General features: G+C 42.3%; 1 protein-coding gene across 8 annotated transcripts in view; it reads left to right on the forward strand.

Moving 5' to 3' along the window:
• FAT3 (FAT atypical cadherin 3) overlaps positions 1 to 18,229 on the forward strand; it is a 398,042-nt gene that overhangs the window by 178,933 nt on the left and 200,880 nt on the right. For all 8 annotated transcript variants that reach the window (XM_040054688.2, XM_040054680.2, XM_040054683.2 and 5 more), the window contains exon 4: positions 6,448 to 6,762. In XM_040054688.2, coding sequence (XP_039910622.1) covers positions 6,448 to 6,762 — 315 coding nt within the window. The remainder of the gene's footprint in view (positions 1 to 6,447; positions 6,763 to 18,229) is intronic.

An 18,229-nucleotide genomic window follows, 5' to 3' on the forward strand; every position in this document is an offset into this window, starting at 1 on the left:
AATATGCAGTAAAGCCTACAAAATTTGTGCAATAAAATAAAAACAGGAGGGCACACTTTGCACAGTGGGGGGCCTTAAATGAAGGCGTTGAAATAGCATTTAATCACCAGCGTAAGGAGGCAGATTTTCAAAGCTGCCGGCTGCGAGCCGTGGGGGGCAGGAGTGAAAGGTCTCCTTCATGCTCTGGTTGAGTCTGTGGCTGATGTGATACCTGCATTCAGAACTGACCCTGGTTATTTATGGCTTGAGAAGACTTTAAAAAGGGGTGAATATAATCTATGGTTTATTCTGATTTCCTCTGGCTTCGGTGCTCCCAGCGTGCTGAATCGGTCTGGCATTGGCACTCAGGTTCATGTCCTCCTCATGCTGAAACTGTTTAATCCTTTGGGTTATATTTACAATTTACCCTTTGATGGAAATAATGAATAAAATAGCTCCCAAAAGATGTATGCCCTCTCCTTTCATGCACACAGAATTGTTCTATGTGAAGGACCTAAAAAAAAAACCAACAACAAAACAATGCATTAAGCATAATGTTAGTTTTCTTGAAATCATAAACATTCTTCCTTAATTGGGTGTGAAATTCATGTCTACAAATCGTGACATTTTGGTTGATCTTAAATTCACTGGTTTGATGAATAAATGGGCGTGCAACATTTTTTAAACTTTTCCTGCCTACAGTACCTCTCCTCTAAGTGTCCTTCAAAAATCACATATCTGCTCAATGCGAGGAATCCAGATTTGCTGTGACATTCGCATGTACACTCATAAATCTTCCCATGGCTCCCCTGTGCGCCGATGTGTGGGGAAAGGTTCCTGCCAGATCTTGGGGGTAGGAGCGTGGGTAGGCGGATGTAAAGCCTTCATCTTGGTGCAGCCAGATGAGGTATGTAAGTTCTTTCTTCCCCCTCTGTATTTTAGACAGAAAAAGAAAATTAAAAACTCATTATTCAACTGTTTTCTTCTCAAGCTATTTTTATTTATTAGTTTTTTCCCAGCAAGGCAATGTAAACGAGGACCTTTGGCTGACAGCTCGGTGACAACCAAGGTGTTGTGTTTACTGCCAGGAGACTCACAGTCTTTGATAAAGGATCATGAATAATTAGTAGCATTTTGGAATCAGTGATTTTTCTTTTTCTTCCTTTGAGGGATGTAGCGGCCCTGAGTACTTCACTGTTAGTCGGCATTCCTGACGGCCTCATTTCTGTCATTTTAATTTGGGGACAAACCAGGTTCTGGTTTGTAGCTGGTTTGCACTGAGTCCCTTTGTTTGGAAGCTAGAGGAGCGAGAGGCAGATGGGGGCTCTGGAAATGTGTTTTTCTAGCATTTCATGCCAGAAGCTGACATGGCACTTGGACATAGTGAGTTTGCTGGTGTCCTGGAGTCAGGAAAATGCATGCATTACCCTCAGTCCTTCAGTTACCCTGAAGGTTATATATTTTTATAGTGACTTTAACTACTAAAGCTTGTATTTGCATTAGCAAGAAACTGGCTTCAGCTGGGAATGGGCATATTGCACTTTGGTAGCTGAGAATATCTGGGAGTATGTTACTGTAGTGTCACTACCATTCTGTGCCACTGCTTGTGATGAGGGCACATTCTGCCTTTGCTGCCTCCCACTCCTCCTGCCCACCTCTATGGCCACTTCTGGGCCAGGCTCTGGAAATAAGTGGGCCATTCACCTTATCTAACCTTTCCTGGTTTTCAGTCTGAGATGCACCTTTATGCAATATATGCAATATGCCCTCCTGAAAACCACTACAGCATTTTGAAAAGGAGAGGACTCAGTATTTTTACGTGGCATTTCTGTGTGATAGTTTTTGAAAGAGTAGCAGATACTTCCTAGTCAGTCTTCTTTCCCTGTATCTTGTTCATTGTTTGCTGAGGGTATGGCTGCTTCTACTACTGGAAACTTTTATAACGTGGGCTACCGAGTCACTCAGCAAAATCACATTCTACATTAGTTTCTGCAGCTAAGCCAGTAACTTGGGTAAAAGAATAGGTTCTATTGTCTTGTCTCAGTACGAAGGTGCCAAGCGATGGGAGATCCTGGCCTGTCCCTGACAAGCAGTTCCTCCCGCCAGATATCCTCCTTGTTGAGTATTTGCACTCTCCTTTTGCTGCCATTGACTTCTAGCCATCAGACCTCAGTTTGCTTTTCTCAGCTAGATTAAAGAGCTTTGTTACTCTCTTTTGACTTTTCCGTGCATGGCTTCTTACAGACCACCAAGTCGTCTTTTAATCTTGCCTTGAAAAAACTAAACAGAACTGGACTCTTTTCAATGTTTGTGCTATTGAGGGTATTCATGAAGGATGATCTGACTTTTAGGAGGAACGTATGTGTGTAGCAGATATCCATGGCGATGGGCACCTATGTAAACAGCCAGGCTGACAGCTCCAGTAAACATTCTCTTAAAGAGCTGTGGCAGGTCTATCCATCAGACTACCTATATACACAGTACTGTCAAATATGTAAAGTAAACAAACGTGGCAAAAAAGAGGTGGTGAAGGAAATAATGCTTTTCTCCAATCCGTTTTTGTTTTAAGAACCTCTCAGGTTTCTCATCATGATAGTAAATACATGACTTTCAGATATTTTTTGGGCGGACCACATCATTTGAAGTGGTCTGGTGACAGATGTACAGCAAATCAGTGGGAGAGGAAAGAGGAAGATCCAATTTGCCGATTCTTCATCCACTTTAAGAGTTTCTGGGGGGGAAGGTTTTGGTGTGTTTTCTTTTTTTTTTTTTCCCTAACCTGCGTCCTTCATAATTCTGTGTCTCATTGTGTCCAATTGCAGGAGCCATACAGAAAACATTATCCCATTATTTTCTCAGGGAAAGAGGGAAAACAAGCCTTAAAGAGAAACAAGCACACAACCTTCGCATTGCTGGCACATTGCCGAGCCCAAGGGCTGTCCTTAATTTACATATAAATGTGCTGAGGATTTTAATCAGCAGCTAATGCGCTCTGTTGTTATTTTTCACTTACAGTGTTGGTAATGCACGTGGTGTTTGGCAGATTGCGTGGTGCATATGTACTTGGAAGAATGCAGTGGCAGGCATATCAGTGGCGCTGCTTTTTGGATTGTTGGCTGGCTTTATTTCTGAGGCTGCCCTGGGCCGCAGGTAGTGCTGGCTCCAGGCCTTAAGGGATGCCGCAAAATCCAGCCGAGGGTGACATAAAGAGCTGGCTCACAGATGTGTGGTTGGATTTCAGCTGTCTCATGTAAAAACACGGTAGTGCCTCCATGGTGTGGCATCCCAGTGGATGAGAACATCTGTTTTATCTGTCTTGTTCAGAAATGTGTCTGCTAAATCTTGGGACTTTTTGGGTTTTAGTGCCTTTGAAATTTTAATGATTCCTTCTGGTGTTTCATCTTGATTTGTTTAGTTCAGGCATCATTATTTTGTTCACTTTTCTCTTTTAATTAGCAAGCAGCTGGAAAGAATGCACCACAAAATCCATCCAAGAAAAGCCCTTAGAGCTGCTCCCAAAGACTTCTCCTCCTTTCTGCTCTCCTGGTCCTGAAAACCAAATTCTATCTTTCTGTAGTATCTGTTAATATCTGTGAGCTTTGAAGTGATGCATTTTCTGAATTTATTGTGGTTTTATCCAAGGATATTCCTCTCCTTTCTCTCAGCTAAAGTGAGTGAGAGCCTATCTGTGGACTCCCTAGGGAATATTTTGCAGTTTCTGATGTCAGCTGTCAGCCTCTTTGCGTTCGTGCCATAGTGATGAAGAAGCAGTGTTGATGACCAAATATAATCATTAGTCTCAAGGGTTAACACCTCATATGAAGATGGCATTTGACTTCTCTCTAGAAGGATGTCCAAACACCTGTTTGGAGTGATCCATTAAATATTTGGGCAGCATGTGTATTCCTGTGGGTACTACCTTTATATCCATCCATATGTGGGTGTGCAGCGAAGAGGAATTGTGTGCAGAACATTCAAGAGCATGGTAGAAGGTATTCCCAGGATGATGGAAGGATTTCCATGTGGAGAACCTGAAAGTGAACAAAAAGCCTTCTTACTTACCAAGCTGCTGTGTGGTGTTGGCAGGTGAAGTGACAAGACTTAGTGAGGAAAAAGAATTAGTTGTATCTGGGACCTTTTAATAAATCAAAAGTAAAAGTAAGAACCAGTGTAGCAGACCTGTTGGCAGTAGCTAATGCTTCTTCAATGATCCTTCCCTTCTGAAATACCAAAATGAAAAGTAACTGTTGCCAGGAGTTATAAAATGAAGGAATGACTCAGAAGATAGATTTATTATCACCTCAGTATTGGTGAAATTCAGCTTCATAAACATAGGTTAATCTGCTAAAACCTTCTGTGCTCTCACTGGGGGGAGAACCCTATTTATTTCAAATTTTGTTTAAAGATGTAAAATAATTCTTCTTATCTTCTGAATAAATCATCATCTTTAGTATCACTAATATTAATCCTTTTTTCCCCCCTCATTCTTTCCTATGTGGATTTTATTTATTTATTAATTTATCTCTTTTTATGGGTTGTTATGGGCTCTTCTCATCCCTGCAGTGTAATTTCTCTTCTGGACTTGCAGGCTTTTATCATCACAGTTCACCATATATTTCACCCATGTTTCTACAGAAACTCATTACATAGCACAGGCTGCTGCCAACAAGAATATTTAGAGTACACTCTGCCTTTGTCATCCAGTGCTGCCCCTCTCACCTGCGATGGGTGAATAATACATCTGAGGGAGAAGGACATGGATCTAAGGTTACCACAGAAAAAACTAAGCCCTGTACACGACCAGAATCATTGCTGCTCCTTTCCCCTTCCCCTCTTAAATGGCTGATCAAATGTTAGGAGCATACTGGTCAGATCAAGCTAGCATTAAAAGATGTAAAAGTCCAAAACTTGAAGAAAACAATTGTAGTATTTAAAAAAAAAAAATCTTATAAGACAAGAGCAAATACATGTGGCGTCTCTGTGACTGTGTGGTTGGGTTCTGTGCTCCCTTGAAAACTTTTCTAAGACCGCAACCTGTTCTGGAAACAGTGCAGTCAGATCCTTTAAAAAAAAAACCAAAGCCAAAAAGACATGCTCATCTTTTATTAGTGCTGACCTTAGAGCAGCTCTGTCCTCAATGATTATCTGATAATTTTGTTTTAAATAGCAACAAACACATCTGAGACTAAATTCAGGTTTCTTGTGTTCCTGTTTTGCCCTGCAATTTCTCCATCATTTTCCATCTACTAATGACACGATTTGATGGTTTGCAAACTGTCCTTTTGAGTATCTCTTAAGTTTGAGATCCACTGCATTAATGTGTCTCTCAAGATTTAACGATGCTATATGAGGAGGTAACGGTATTCTTCGTATATGTGTCATAGAAGTGGTGAGGAAGTGCATTTGCTTATTTTGATGCTGGTGTGATTTTGTGTGTGGTACTGGTGTATTTGGTCCTCTGTGCACTCATGGTCAGGGCTTAAACCAGTGAAGGTTTGGACTATGCCAGTACAAGCAGGTCTTAGAGTGGCAGAGTTTCTGCTTTACCATAGAATCACAGAATGGTTTGGTTTAGAGGGGACCTGAAAGGTCATTTTGTTCCAACCAGATACAAACCAGCTGTTCATGTCAGGAGGACGATGGCTTTCTAAAGCATTTCAGGCAGAAATGAGGTGGGTGGAAGCCTTCTGTGCCAGGACTGTTCTGGCACAGGGCTGCTGGTACTTTGACCCCTCTCTGTGGCTCTGTTATACACAGACACACTTTCTCTTTTATTTCTTTCCACCTGGTCTTAGGACCAGGTGGAAAACCAACAGGTGTTTTCTTACACCAGTAGATAAAGTGGCTGAGCCTTTCCTTCCTCTGTGATAAAAAAGGATATATTCATTGTCTAAGGGCTACTGCGTGAGCTTTTGATTGCTTGTTACCCAGGATTTTGGCATTGTGCAATAAGTGAGCTCAATTTTAAGTTTACAGTCTCTTTTCTGAATTTGGATGGATTAATTTTAAATTGCCTCCTAGGTTTTCATCTTTTGCAGGGGCATAGGCAGGAACTAGAGGAGAAAAGCCACTTTTTTTTGGTGCAATTCATTGTCAATGGTCGTATCCCTACCTACCAAGGTTTATACAAGTTTGCATCACAAAGCAGAAAATGATGTTTCTTCTGTTACTCTGTCAGCTGTATTTCTAGCAAAGAAATGGTTGTGGCATTAGGGCATTTATGAAGAGCCATCCTTTTACCTTCCCTCCCACTTAATTTCTTGTGACAAAGGATTGAGATGTTGAGCTATGTTCACAAAACAGTTCCTGAGCTCAGGCTTCTGTTTTCATTTGTTGCACAACTTGAATTTTTCTATGGGTGGAGCCTTTGTTATATGCTGAACACATTTCTGTAGTACAGCCAAATGAAAATAGATGTGATGTCTTATTGATCCTATTCCTGACATTCTGCTTGCCGTTTTTCTGCAGGAATTATCTACACAGCAGATATTCTTGACCGGGAGACAACCAAATCCTACTGGTTGACGGTGTATGCAACTGATCATGGTGTTGTCCCACTCTACACTACCATCGAAGTCTACATTGAAGTGGAGGACGTGAATGACAATGCCCCTCTCACCTCTGAGCCTATCTATTACCCAGTCGTCATGGAAAACTCCCCAAAGGATGTATCTGTCATTCAGATCCAAGCCCAGGACCCTGACTCCAGCACTAATGAAAAACTGACTTACCGGATTACAAGTGGAAATCCCCAGAACTTCTTTGTAATCAATCCCAAAACAGGTAACAAAGCCCTGTTGCCTCAGGGCAGTGGGAAAATGCAATTTACATATTTATCAGCTTTCACCCCTTCAGGGTGCTCTGGTTTGCTTTCCAAACCTCTGTTTTCTGGTTGCTTATGTGACTAAAGCATCTTGCCTGTGTCTGAAGTGTTGTGCTTTGCATCGGTGCGCGATCACCCTGGCGGATGATGCGCTGCAGATGTGCTGCTGCAGCAATCACTCTGCCCCGGGTCACTGAATCGCTGCTGGCTCTTGTCTCTTCCCTGCATCTTACAGGGGTGAGATTTTGCTGCACTGAGTCTGCAGAGCAGTGCTAGAGAGCGGATTCGTGCTGTTGCAGGTTGCAGAGCACTGTTCGATCCTTTATGAGCTGGTGTAGCACCACAGAAGTGAGTGACATGGTGGCTGTCCAGCACGTGTAATAAGGCTCCACATTAAAGTAGGTGGATTTAATTCCACAGCTTGCTTCATACAAAAAGGCAGTTCAGATGACCTAAACGTTCCTCTGGCATTTTAAAAAATCTATGTGTTTGCATTGATTTATAACAGCTGGGGAGGTAGCCTGTGGGTGCAGTGTGGCGGAGATGGTGATGGTTTTAAGTTAAAATACTGTTGTTAGCTGTCAGTGGAGCATGGCAGCCATGCAGAGCAGCTGTGCACGTGTCTGTACCCTAGGTGCCTTTGCTGAATGAGGCTGATAAAGGAATTGCCCTAGGAGATGTAGCCTGAGGTCCTTCATGCTCTGCTGTAGTGCCTACCTGTGCTTGGCAGCCAGTGTTCCTCACTCCAGCACGTACCCAGATATGCTCATCTCACTCGGCCTGTGGGAACCCTCTAGCATGATCTGGAGCAGGAGAGTCAAGGGGATCTTTCAGCGCAATGTGCTGATCTGAAAGGCAGTTCAGAGAATTTGCACAGTGCTCCTGCTTGTTTTCATGCTCCTAGTTTTGTTCTGGCGATTTGGTTTGGGGTTTTTTTAAGTTTATTTATATCTTCTGCAAATTTCTAAACAGCTAAGAAACTAGAAGGAATAGACGTGAGAGGGAATATTTTTAATTTTGTGTATGGAAATGATGTTCACTAAACAGGTTTTCAACATTTGATTGGGCAATCCTTATTGCAATGTGTGGCATAAGAAGGGGTCAGGATCTTCTCAGGCATAAGCCCAGGTGAAGAATTATGGAGAATGTATTATAATCACTGTGTTCAATCTGCTGAGCCCTAAGGCACAAATCTCACTTATTTTTAACACTTGGAATGGTCGAAGATGCTCTTCCATCTGCATCCCTTCTCCCCCTCCCCGCCCCAGAAATCCCATCTGGGCAAAGTAGCAGAGTTAGGACTCACAGTGTTTAATGCTTGTGCTTCCCTCCCCTCGGCTCCTCCCGCTGAGCAATCTGCTCATCACAGCCCCAGCCCTGCTTATCTGCCAGGGTGAGCCCATGACAAGGGCTGCAGCCAGGCACGTGGCAGCCCTGCAGCACCCTAGCCTGGTGGCACACCCCGTGGGTTGGCTCTTTGTCCATCTGGAGAGCAGGCAGGATACTTTTTCCTAACAGTGAGATCTTATTCTCACAGTTAGCACCGACAGTGGTTAATCTTCATTTGCGCTGTGGAAATTGCTGTCTGAGAACTTAAAGGCTTCAGGATGAGTAACTTCATTGCTTGGGCAATTCCCAAAGGGCCTCCTTACACTCGGTGAGCATCCTTGCTAGTGACTGACTGGCTGTGATTTGTCACAGAGAGGATAAATCATCCCCTTCTATCCAATTCAGTGCCAAGCACAGAGCAGTGAGAATTGGGCAAGGTGGCCTCTTTGAGTTTGTGTTGAAAATGACGAGGCTGACAGTGTGTGTGCAGAGATCCTTTTTCCCAAAGGGGAGCACCAGGCCTTGACATCAGAAGGCTTTCTCTTGATGGGATGCTGATGTCCGAGAAATAAAAGCATAATGGATTTTCCTGGAGAGTGTCCCTGGGGGTCTCTGACAAGGCTCCTTTCAGCCATCTCCCTGCAGTGCACTAGCTTTCTCTAAGACAGTAATTTACACTCCAGTTGTTTTGTACAGGAGACTCCTGCACACACAGAAGAGGTTCGTAGCCTGCCAGCCCCGTGCTCTTGCTGGGACTCAGCACAGCGGTAACTCACATAGAGCGTTGCACAGCAGCCCTAAATGCGACAGCACGCTGTATAATCAAGATGAAAAGGTTTAATGTGAACCCAAATATGCTGCGATTGCTGCATACGTGGGCTGAATGAGCATGCTCCTGCTGTCGGGGGAGAACAGTCATTTGAGAAAGGGGATCTTTTATTTTCTGTGTCACTTTGGAAACTTAAACACTGCCAGAAAACTGGCATCTCTCTCCTGTGAGTAATCCAACGCCGAGAGTCAGCACCAAGGCAGCATCCTGCATTTTTTACATCTTTTGGTGGAAGCGGCAGAAGAGATGGGGAGTTTGCTGGAGCATAGGGATGTTCTCAGCTGTCTTTGGAGGTCAGCTGTGACTGTGTTTGCCTCCTCCTGGAGCTCGCTTTCAGCTACCCTGTTTTAGCTCATGCAGGTCAGGCAGGTTTCTGGACCAGGTTTCACATGGACCACTATGTATCTGATCAGGCAGGGACACAAGGAGTCCAGGTTTTGTTCCTGTTTCTAATTCAGGATCATAATTGCAACCATTTATTACACTCTTGATTGATTATCTGGATAGCAGAAGCAACATTACTCCTTGTATGCCATATCTGTAGATAGAAGAAACCTCTTAATAGACAAGTTGTCACTTCCTACATTTTTATAGACTGGCACAGCTCACAGCGGCTATTTCAGGCAGTCAGTCAAACTCCATATGTACGGTGTGCATTTGGATCTGTTTGAAGGCAGGCTTCAGACCTTTCAGGATTATTACCTGCAGTTTGTTCTATGAGTTTTAGAGAGATGAATTGTTGCTCCTGCAGGAATGAAGAGCTGCTGAAAAGCTGCTGATAGCAAGGTTTGGGCCCTGAAGTCACCCTGGGCAGCTGATGCTCTCACTGGGGGCTGAATCTGCTGCGGGGGCACAAGTACGTGGTGGCAAGGGCCCTCCTCTTCAGGCTTGGGGTTTATATGGGTGCTCCAGGGAAGAGGGCAGGAACATGAGCAGCCCGCCCATGTGTGTCAGGATTGAAAAGGCAGTGTGGGCAACCTCCTGTGAAGGCCTTTTCTTTTCTCACCTAGATATTTTTATTAAAAGACAGCCAAGCATCAGTTTATGCCTTGGTACACACTTTTATCTCATGAGCTGATATTCATAGGTACAAATACTAAGTGAATAATGTAGCACATGAGCACGTGTGAAACCATAAATCATTCACACTGGAGAACACTGCAGCCTTGTTCTGCTAACTGGTGGACACTGCAGCCTAAGTGTAGCAGGTCCAAGAGAGCAAGCTGGGATTTTCCTTTATAGTGGGCAAGAGGAATATATTGCAAAGCACAGTTTTGTGAGGGGAGTAGGAAAGATGTTTTTCAAAAAGTTGAGGTGACTCTAGGGGTTACATGACTACGGGGAAAGGCATTCCCCTGGGCATTTGTTTCCCAGCTGTGTATACACGTAGCAGCAAGGGAGACATTCCTGGAGCTCAGCATCTTCAGCAGCTGCAAGTCAGCCTAAACAAACCCTGGTGTGGCTGCTGGGAGAGCCAGGCCTTTTCCTCATAGCTTGACTTTTGTGCTTGGGAGGGCTTAGGCAGAGCACAGGGTCACAGGGCAGTGCTCATTTGTGGCTGGTGTGATATGGGAAGACAGCAGAGCTGCTGCTGAAGCAGCTGGGCTGACCGGCTCCCAGGTGTGCCACATTCTGCCTGGGCCCAGTCATTCACTCTGGGGTGGGAGGCATGTGGAACAAGGTAAATAACATAGAAGATGGAGTTAATTAAAAAAAAAAAAAAATTGATTGATCAGAGCTATAGGTTCTTATTTTTATTTCATGTATATAGGTGTTAATTTTGCAGCACAGGGGTAATTTACTGCATTGTTTTATTATGTTTCTGTTCTCTGGGAAAAACAAAATTTAATTCAAGCCATTACATTATTTTGTTTAGTATTAACATATTTTGAATAAAGCCAGTAAGCTTCTCTTCAGTCTTACGCAGATTACTTAAGATATTCTTTAACTAACTTGCCAGCAGACCAAATTTCACTCTTGTGCACATTTTCATTAATTAATTTACTCTAAAATTCTGCTTGTGTGTCTAGAAAATCTTGCTTACACCTTGTATAGCCTTTGGTTGGAACTATTTAAAAAGAGGCAGACCCCTGGCACCCCTGAAATAATATTTGCTGCAGTGGTTAAGGCAGGATGCACTAGTAGGTTTAGAATAGTGCATGTAGGTCAGTACATCTTTGCAGAGCAGCAGTACTCTGCCTCTGGAAATTGTCTCTGAACTGTCACATCTGCACCTAGATTTGGAAAGACTCTGGATATTTTCATGCTGAAGTAGTATTAATATTTATATAAACTAATAGGGGGTTAGTGAGTGTCAGAATTTAATTGATACGAATGCTACTCTTCTCAGTAGGCTGGGCTTTGCTTTCTTTTGCACTCAAAAAGCCAGCTGGCATAGAATCCTGCCGGGTCTGAAAGCCACGTTTGCTCTGCTCTACTAAAATAGTGCTTCACCCTCCTGTCATACATCCTGGTTTTTATAGCTGCTTTTCTTTGGCTTGTCTCAAGAAATCCCCACGTGTCTTTGCTCTCACAGACTGAGACAAATCCAGTGGTTTGCTGCTGCTTCACATCCTGATGGCTGCCAGCAGTGCAGATGCTGGGGACCCAGTGCTTCTTTTCAGCCCAGAAATCATAGAATCATGGAATGGTTTGGATTGGAAGGGACATTAAAGACCATCTAGTTCCAACACCCGTGCCATGGGCAGGCACATCTTCCACTAGACCCATTGCTCAGAAGCCTGTGCAGCCTGGCCATGAACATTTCCAGGAATGGAACAGGGTTTATCCTTCAATCACATTTAAATGTTACAGCTACTGTTAGAGCAGACCTTGAGGAGGGGATTGCTCTGGGCAGCTCTGGAGGGTTTCCCACTGGTCGTGGAGGGTTTCTAGGTTTCTCAGCCTGTTCTTGTGGTCAAGGGACACTCAGCTGTCCTGGCTCCTCAATCCTGCTGCTAAACTCCTAATCAACTTCTTCTGGGATAAGATCTTTTGTATCTTGTAAATGAAGGCCATTCGGGTTTTTTTTCTTGGTTTTTAGTCTAAAATGCAGTCTTTCTCCAGGGTGTGTTTTAGGTGCTTCAGTGATCAAATTAGAAAATTTAGATGGTGTTGCAGGTCAGCTCCCTCCCACTTGGGTGCTTCTTCTGAAGGATGTCTCCCTCATGTGCATTGGCCATGGAGCTGTTTTTGACACTTGTGTGTATGATGAAAATCAGCTCTGCAGATCGTATCATAGCATGAGTAGCTCAGTGCCATTCACCCTGTAAGTGTTCTTGCCCTGTCCAAGAGCAGAGAGGACCTTGCAGAGGGAAAAGGCATTGACTGTGAGGCTCTCCAGTCTATGGTAAATTTGAGAAATTGGTCTCCCTTTCCTTCGGTGCACTTTAACACTGTTCATACAAATGCTGAGTTCCCCAGCAGTTGCAGAGTCCAGCCTGATATATCCATCACTGATATGTGACCATAACTAATACAGATTTTTACAATGTAATTCCCCTACATTTTCTGGCTTCCATTCTCTGTAATTTATGTTGTATCAACACACGCTAAATGATCTACTTTCTTCGCTTTCACTTCTCTATTATTTAAAAGTGTGGCTTTTAATTACTCCTTTGTAATGCACTCACTGTTAAAAAATTGAGCTTTGGAGCATTTTAAAAGCTTTAATTTCTGCTTTGGTATGGCTTATTCTTTACTAGACACCTTATTTCCAGTGGTTTGATCCCAGGGTTAACAGCTGGAAAATCAAAGGACCATGGATGTTGGAGTTGGGTGCTTAATTAAGTGGGACCTATAAGTGTGCTAGGCACTGTACAGCATATTAGACAAAGTTCCTGCATTAAGGAGTTTGTCATAATAACAATAATAATAGTAATAATTAGGAAAAAAGAGGAGAAGGAAGAACAGTAGGGAGGAGGATGTAAATCAAGTCCATCTGCTTGCCTGGGCATGTTTATTCCCCAGAGTAAATTTTCAATTAGATCCTGAGTTGCAGCATAGCAGGGACACAAACTTGTCTTTTGGCTTTGAGTGAGTCACCTCATCTCATAGATTTTTTGTTTTGTTTTGTGTAAGTGGAAATATTTTCTTGCCTCGTATGATTGTCCTGTAAATTAATTTACTGATGACAGTTTACAGATCAAATATGCTCAGGAAATGCAAGCTATCAAATTTTCAGTCATCTTGACATTAATAGATGTGCATTCACAGTCATGTATTCATAAGAATGCAAAAAACAAAAAACAAAACAAAAAAAAAAAAAAGAGAAGCATCACTTCTAAAATGGTAGGATGAAGAGGAATATAAAACAATTTTAGACTAAGTAAGTATTGTCTAATGGTCAGACCGCTAATTCCACTGAAAATGACAAAATTTGGGCTCAGCCAGCGTGTTTCTTCCCTCCTCCCTTCGTCCCTGTCAGTGATTTCCTTCTCAATCTGTATATGTTATCTTGAAGAGAATAAAGGTGTGAGCTGTGTCACCTCAGTTGCAGCTACAGTAATGCTGCTATTAATAAAATAATAAATCCATTTTTATTATTTCTCTTGAACAGACCTGATTTCTGCTAGCAGTGAGTTTTTATTCATGAAGCACTGAATATGGTTGAGATTGCTAGATGTCTCTGGTATCAAGTGCCTCTTTTAAAATGGCATTTAAATATACAATATTTCTTATAAATGCCATTTCTTTGTAATCAGCAGATTTATACTTGGCTTATAGAAGTTTTAACCTTTCTTTAGATCTCCATGATGACTTCTTTAGATCTTTCACAGTAGGAGGTTTAAGGAGCATTCCCGTTGCCTTGACTGGACAATTGTGTCCTCACTTAATCTGAATTCCCCATTTGCTTCCGTAGAGACTTATGTCTGAAGGGCATAAACATGGCAAGGGCCAGTGGGACAGAGTTTTTTTCTGATGGAAGAAGTTGCTACCCAGTAACCAGACAGCTCCCTTCTTTTGTGTCCCAGCACCAATTCTGGAACAGCAAGGATTTTGCCGCTGATCTCATAAATCTACATTGTTGTCTGTTACATTAATCATTTATTATTTTTAAAAACATCAGTAGAGCATATCTTCTGCCTATTCAGAACTAACTTTGTCTATCAGCTTAGCTGTGAAACTCATTTTTCTACCTTGTCTGTCAGTTCAGTTTCTGTATTCCTAAATTTCCAGGAGTCATGGCTAGGCAGAACTGTTTAAATCACCTCTTTTTATATAGGCTGTGCTATTCCTAATTTTTAATTAGGGCTATTCCATTCACTTCCAGGCAGCCAAATTCTCTTGTTAGAATTATTATCAATGGCAGAAGCACAGTTGAGCTTACTGGGGGAAATTGTACCTCAGGTACTGAGTAACATCCCTGTAAATGTATGCTCAATGCATATGCTTTGGATACTTGTCATATCCTGCATCCATTATTATGATAACATCAGCAAATGTCCCTGCATTACACTAATTGCTTGTGGTCCAAGTCTGAGCTCTGGCAGGAGGAATTAGGTGTGTGAGTTAGGGATGCTGAGGTGTGGAGCCTGTGAATGTGGCATTCATGCAGGGGCGGGGGTCTGGAGAGGGAGCTGCCAGGGACGGAAATAAAGCTGTGATGTTAGCCCAGGGGAGGTGAAAGCTTGGGATGGGGGTAGTTGAGGGGGTTCTTTTTTCCTTTTTATTTCCTACTGCTTTTTAATCAATCAAGTAACTTGTGTTTATCTTTTGCTCAACAGTCAAAGTTACTGCTGGTGTCTGTGATGTTGGATGTTGCAAATCCCAAACAGACAATATTAAACCAGTTTTTTCCCCTTTTGCTCAGGTGCAGTGAATAGTCATCCTGTTGTCTTAGAACAGGCCCTTTTCGTGGCTTGAATAGTGTCTCGCCTTGTGTGAGCAAATTCTAAAATCTCTTAATGGACTGGAAGTTAGAGGCGAGGAATGTAGTTCTTAGCTAACATCCAATCCTTGGTACAAACGGTGATATTTCCTGTTTGGAGAATTAGATTGGCCTATGCTGCATGTGGGTATTAAAAAAAATAACAAAGCTCGGAAATTGAAATAAAAAGGGAAGGCAACTGGGAAGGCAGGTGTGTTTGCATAAGCCATAGTGATGTCAGTAATCACCAACTATTAATTCTTCTTTGTCTTCCATCATGTAGGACATTGCGTCAGCACCTCTTAAACCTCCAAATTCTCATGACCTCACAGTTCAGTTAAACTAGTCTGTTCAAAAATTAAGCATAACAGTAGATTGTGTTATTTTTCTGTTTTTTTTCCCCCGACTCTTATTTCCATCAGAGTTACGCTGTTACAACCAAGGATAATTATTTTCTGTGAAATTACTCTGCCCTCCTTTCCCCTTCCCCTTATATTAATGAGAGTGTTTTTCGTTTGCTGGGAAGACTGACACAACTTCTTTGAAATTAGTAGTGTTGTTGCCAGTTAAGTATGTGACCTTATCTGTGTAATTGTACAGATCGTGCTGCCATATGTCTGCATGCACAGAGCTTAATTTAACCGGAGACATACATGTGTAAAAATAAAGCAGTATCTGGGGGTTAAATATCAGAAGAAACCCCTAATCACAGCTTTCACATTATACACAGCTTTCTACAGAGCTTGAAGAGCTCTGAAGTTAAATCTTTAAAACACACTCTTTACATGGGACCATGCTCTTGTAACCTTGTTTTTACATTGATCGTCATGTGGATTCTATTATGCCTGCACTTCCTTGCTTGTTCCTACTTGGTTTTTCCCCTTGTCGTAGCTAAGTGCTTCTTAGCTGCTTGATAAGGTAGAATAAGACCATTTTTAATTTTTTACAAGCAGGGAACTGATGCAGAGGAAGCAGCTAACTCATCCGCTGCCAGCGATAAAAATTTGGTCTTAATTTGCCTCCAGAGCCAATGGCCACATGTAATGCAAAGCCTTATGTCATGGGTCCAGCCCATCCTACCCTGCTAAGCACAAGGCAGCCCTGGCACCAGTGTTTTCTACCACGTATACAGAACTTACTGGGCATGTTGGAGCCCCGGTAGAATCTGTATCCTATTCCGTTTCCAGCTAGCCCACCATTTCCCATCCTTGCCTTTCTTTCTCTCTTGCCCAAAAGCAAGCCTGAGTTGCCCACAGGAGAGAAAGAATTACAGTTTGCACAGGGACGAGGAGTCTCAGAGGGCTCTATTGGAACCTGGGCATATAAGAGCAGAGCTGAATTATGTCTTTTGAGTGGATGAAGCTACCTCCTTCTCCATCAGCCTAACGCACACGCAAACCTAAGCATTCGTGCTGGTACTGTCATGGAGCAAGGAAGCAAACCCAGTCTCCCAAGTACCCGCAATAATCATGTTCTTTATTTCTCATTACTACATTTGCTTGTACTTTCTGTGCAGGAATGTTTTCTCATTGCTTCCTCTGTATATGAGTCAATGTCATGACATGCTGTGGGTTTGTTGCCTTCTAAGAGAAATTTAATGTTTGTATGGGATGAGTTGCGTGCAAGGAATTTGTGCTGCAGTGATCTATTTATATGTTAATTAGCAAGTAGCTTTGCAGCTCTTAAAGGGATTTGAAAACTAAGTATTATTTCCTGAATTTTAGCTTACCATCCGTGTATGAGCAGCAGCGCACATGAACTTTTTTTTAATGTAGCCACAATACCCAAAAGATAAATCTGTCTGCTCTGCAAGAGAATATTTTGGCTATAATTAATTTTGCTTCATTCACCATATGCTTGTATTTTCTGACCTTCATTTTATTCACAGATTCTATGTAATAAAATGTGCATTATTAAAAGAAGCACAAGTGCTTGTGGTGCTACATCTTCAGCTGAGTTATGTGGTTTGTGCCACCTGAGAATTTAACCATTTTATCCTTAAGAAGTTATTATTATGGAAAGGTGCTGTCATTGCGCAAAGATGTTGAATAGAAGAATGAGAGAAGTGTTTTTAAATCTTTGAAGAAATGCTGTAAGCCCACTCAGATCCTTTAAGAGAGGCAAACAGGGATGAAGAATCTTCGCTTTGTCCTTATTATTCTGTGTTTGAGGCAGTCCTTGAGATACGACCTGGGAATGCACTGCGAATGATGCAAAGAATAATTGCTGCTAAATTTAGTTTATCGAGTAGGTGTGAATTAGATTAATTAAAGAGAGAATAAACACACACAAGATTACCTAAAGTAACCGCATGAATGGAAAAATGTTAGACTATATTAACAGTTTAGATATGCATGATGCTGAGATATTTTTCATTTGAGTCTGTAATTTCTTAGGGGATTTCTCTCTGGTTTTTTATTTCTTTCTTCCAACACCTAATGTAATCCAAATTGATTATGGAAATGCTATGCATTAAAGGGGAGAAAAATCAGGCAACGTGCTTAAGAATTAACTCGAGTAGTCTATTGGGTGAGCTGCAGCTTTGACTCAGTAATATGCCCATGCCCTGCATTTGTGTATGTGAAAATCCCTCGGCTTGGGTTGGATTCTCTTGCAGAGAACAGAGTCCTTTAAAAAGGATGCACAGCTCAGCGCCAGAGAAGCAGATAGGCAGGATTTGGATGCAGTTCTTGTTTGGTCACTTCATGGGGGGCGGGCCGTCATGCCCCACTCCCAAGCTTAGCCCTAATCTGTCGGTGCATCTCTCCTTCCGCAAACCAGTGTTGAGCAGGGAGGATCTCAAGGACTTTTTGTTGTATTCAGCCTGCAGGAGGAGGTTTCCTTGCTACCTCCAAAAGTTCTGTCTCTACTTTCTGCTTGAAATCATTGTGCAAAATAGCTGGGATTTTACAAACACCCTGCAAGGAGTTAGCCTAACCTCTTTACCAGGCTGCCTTATTAACAGGAGAAGTGCAGCACTGAGAACGTAATTAAGATTTAATGGGAAGACAGAAATTTCAGAGAAGAAAAGATTCCTATGTAGAGAGAAATTATTTTTGCTCATAAAGAAACATGAGGAAAGGAGATGAAAACATGAAGAAAATAATACGTGTTTTGTTGAAGGGACTGTATAAAGACAGTTGCACGACACAGTAAATACTGCATGTCCAAAACTGTTTCACCCATCTATGTGTATAGACTTGGCTTTTGTCATCATGAAAGCTCACCGCCAGCTCAGTAGTTCCTTTGGGTAAAAAAACCAACCTAGAATCATATACTCAAGATATTTCTGCACATTGAGTCCTGCAAGAAAAGTAAGAAGGATTATGGGGGTTCAAGGTCGGGTTTGGTTTTGTGGCTTTATTTCTGGTTTAGGGTTTTTTTGCAGAAGCATATGGAT

Source organism: Hirundo rustica, chromosome 2 (assembly GCF_015227805.2).
Source record: "Hirundo rustica isolate bHirRus1 chromosome 2, bHirRus1.pri.v3, whole genome shotgun sequence".
Classification (NCBI taxonomy): domain Eukaryota; kingdom Metazoa; phylum Chordata; class Aves; order Passeriformes; family Hirundinidae; genus Hirundo; species Hirundo rustica.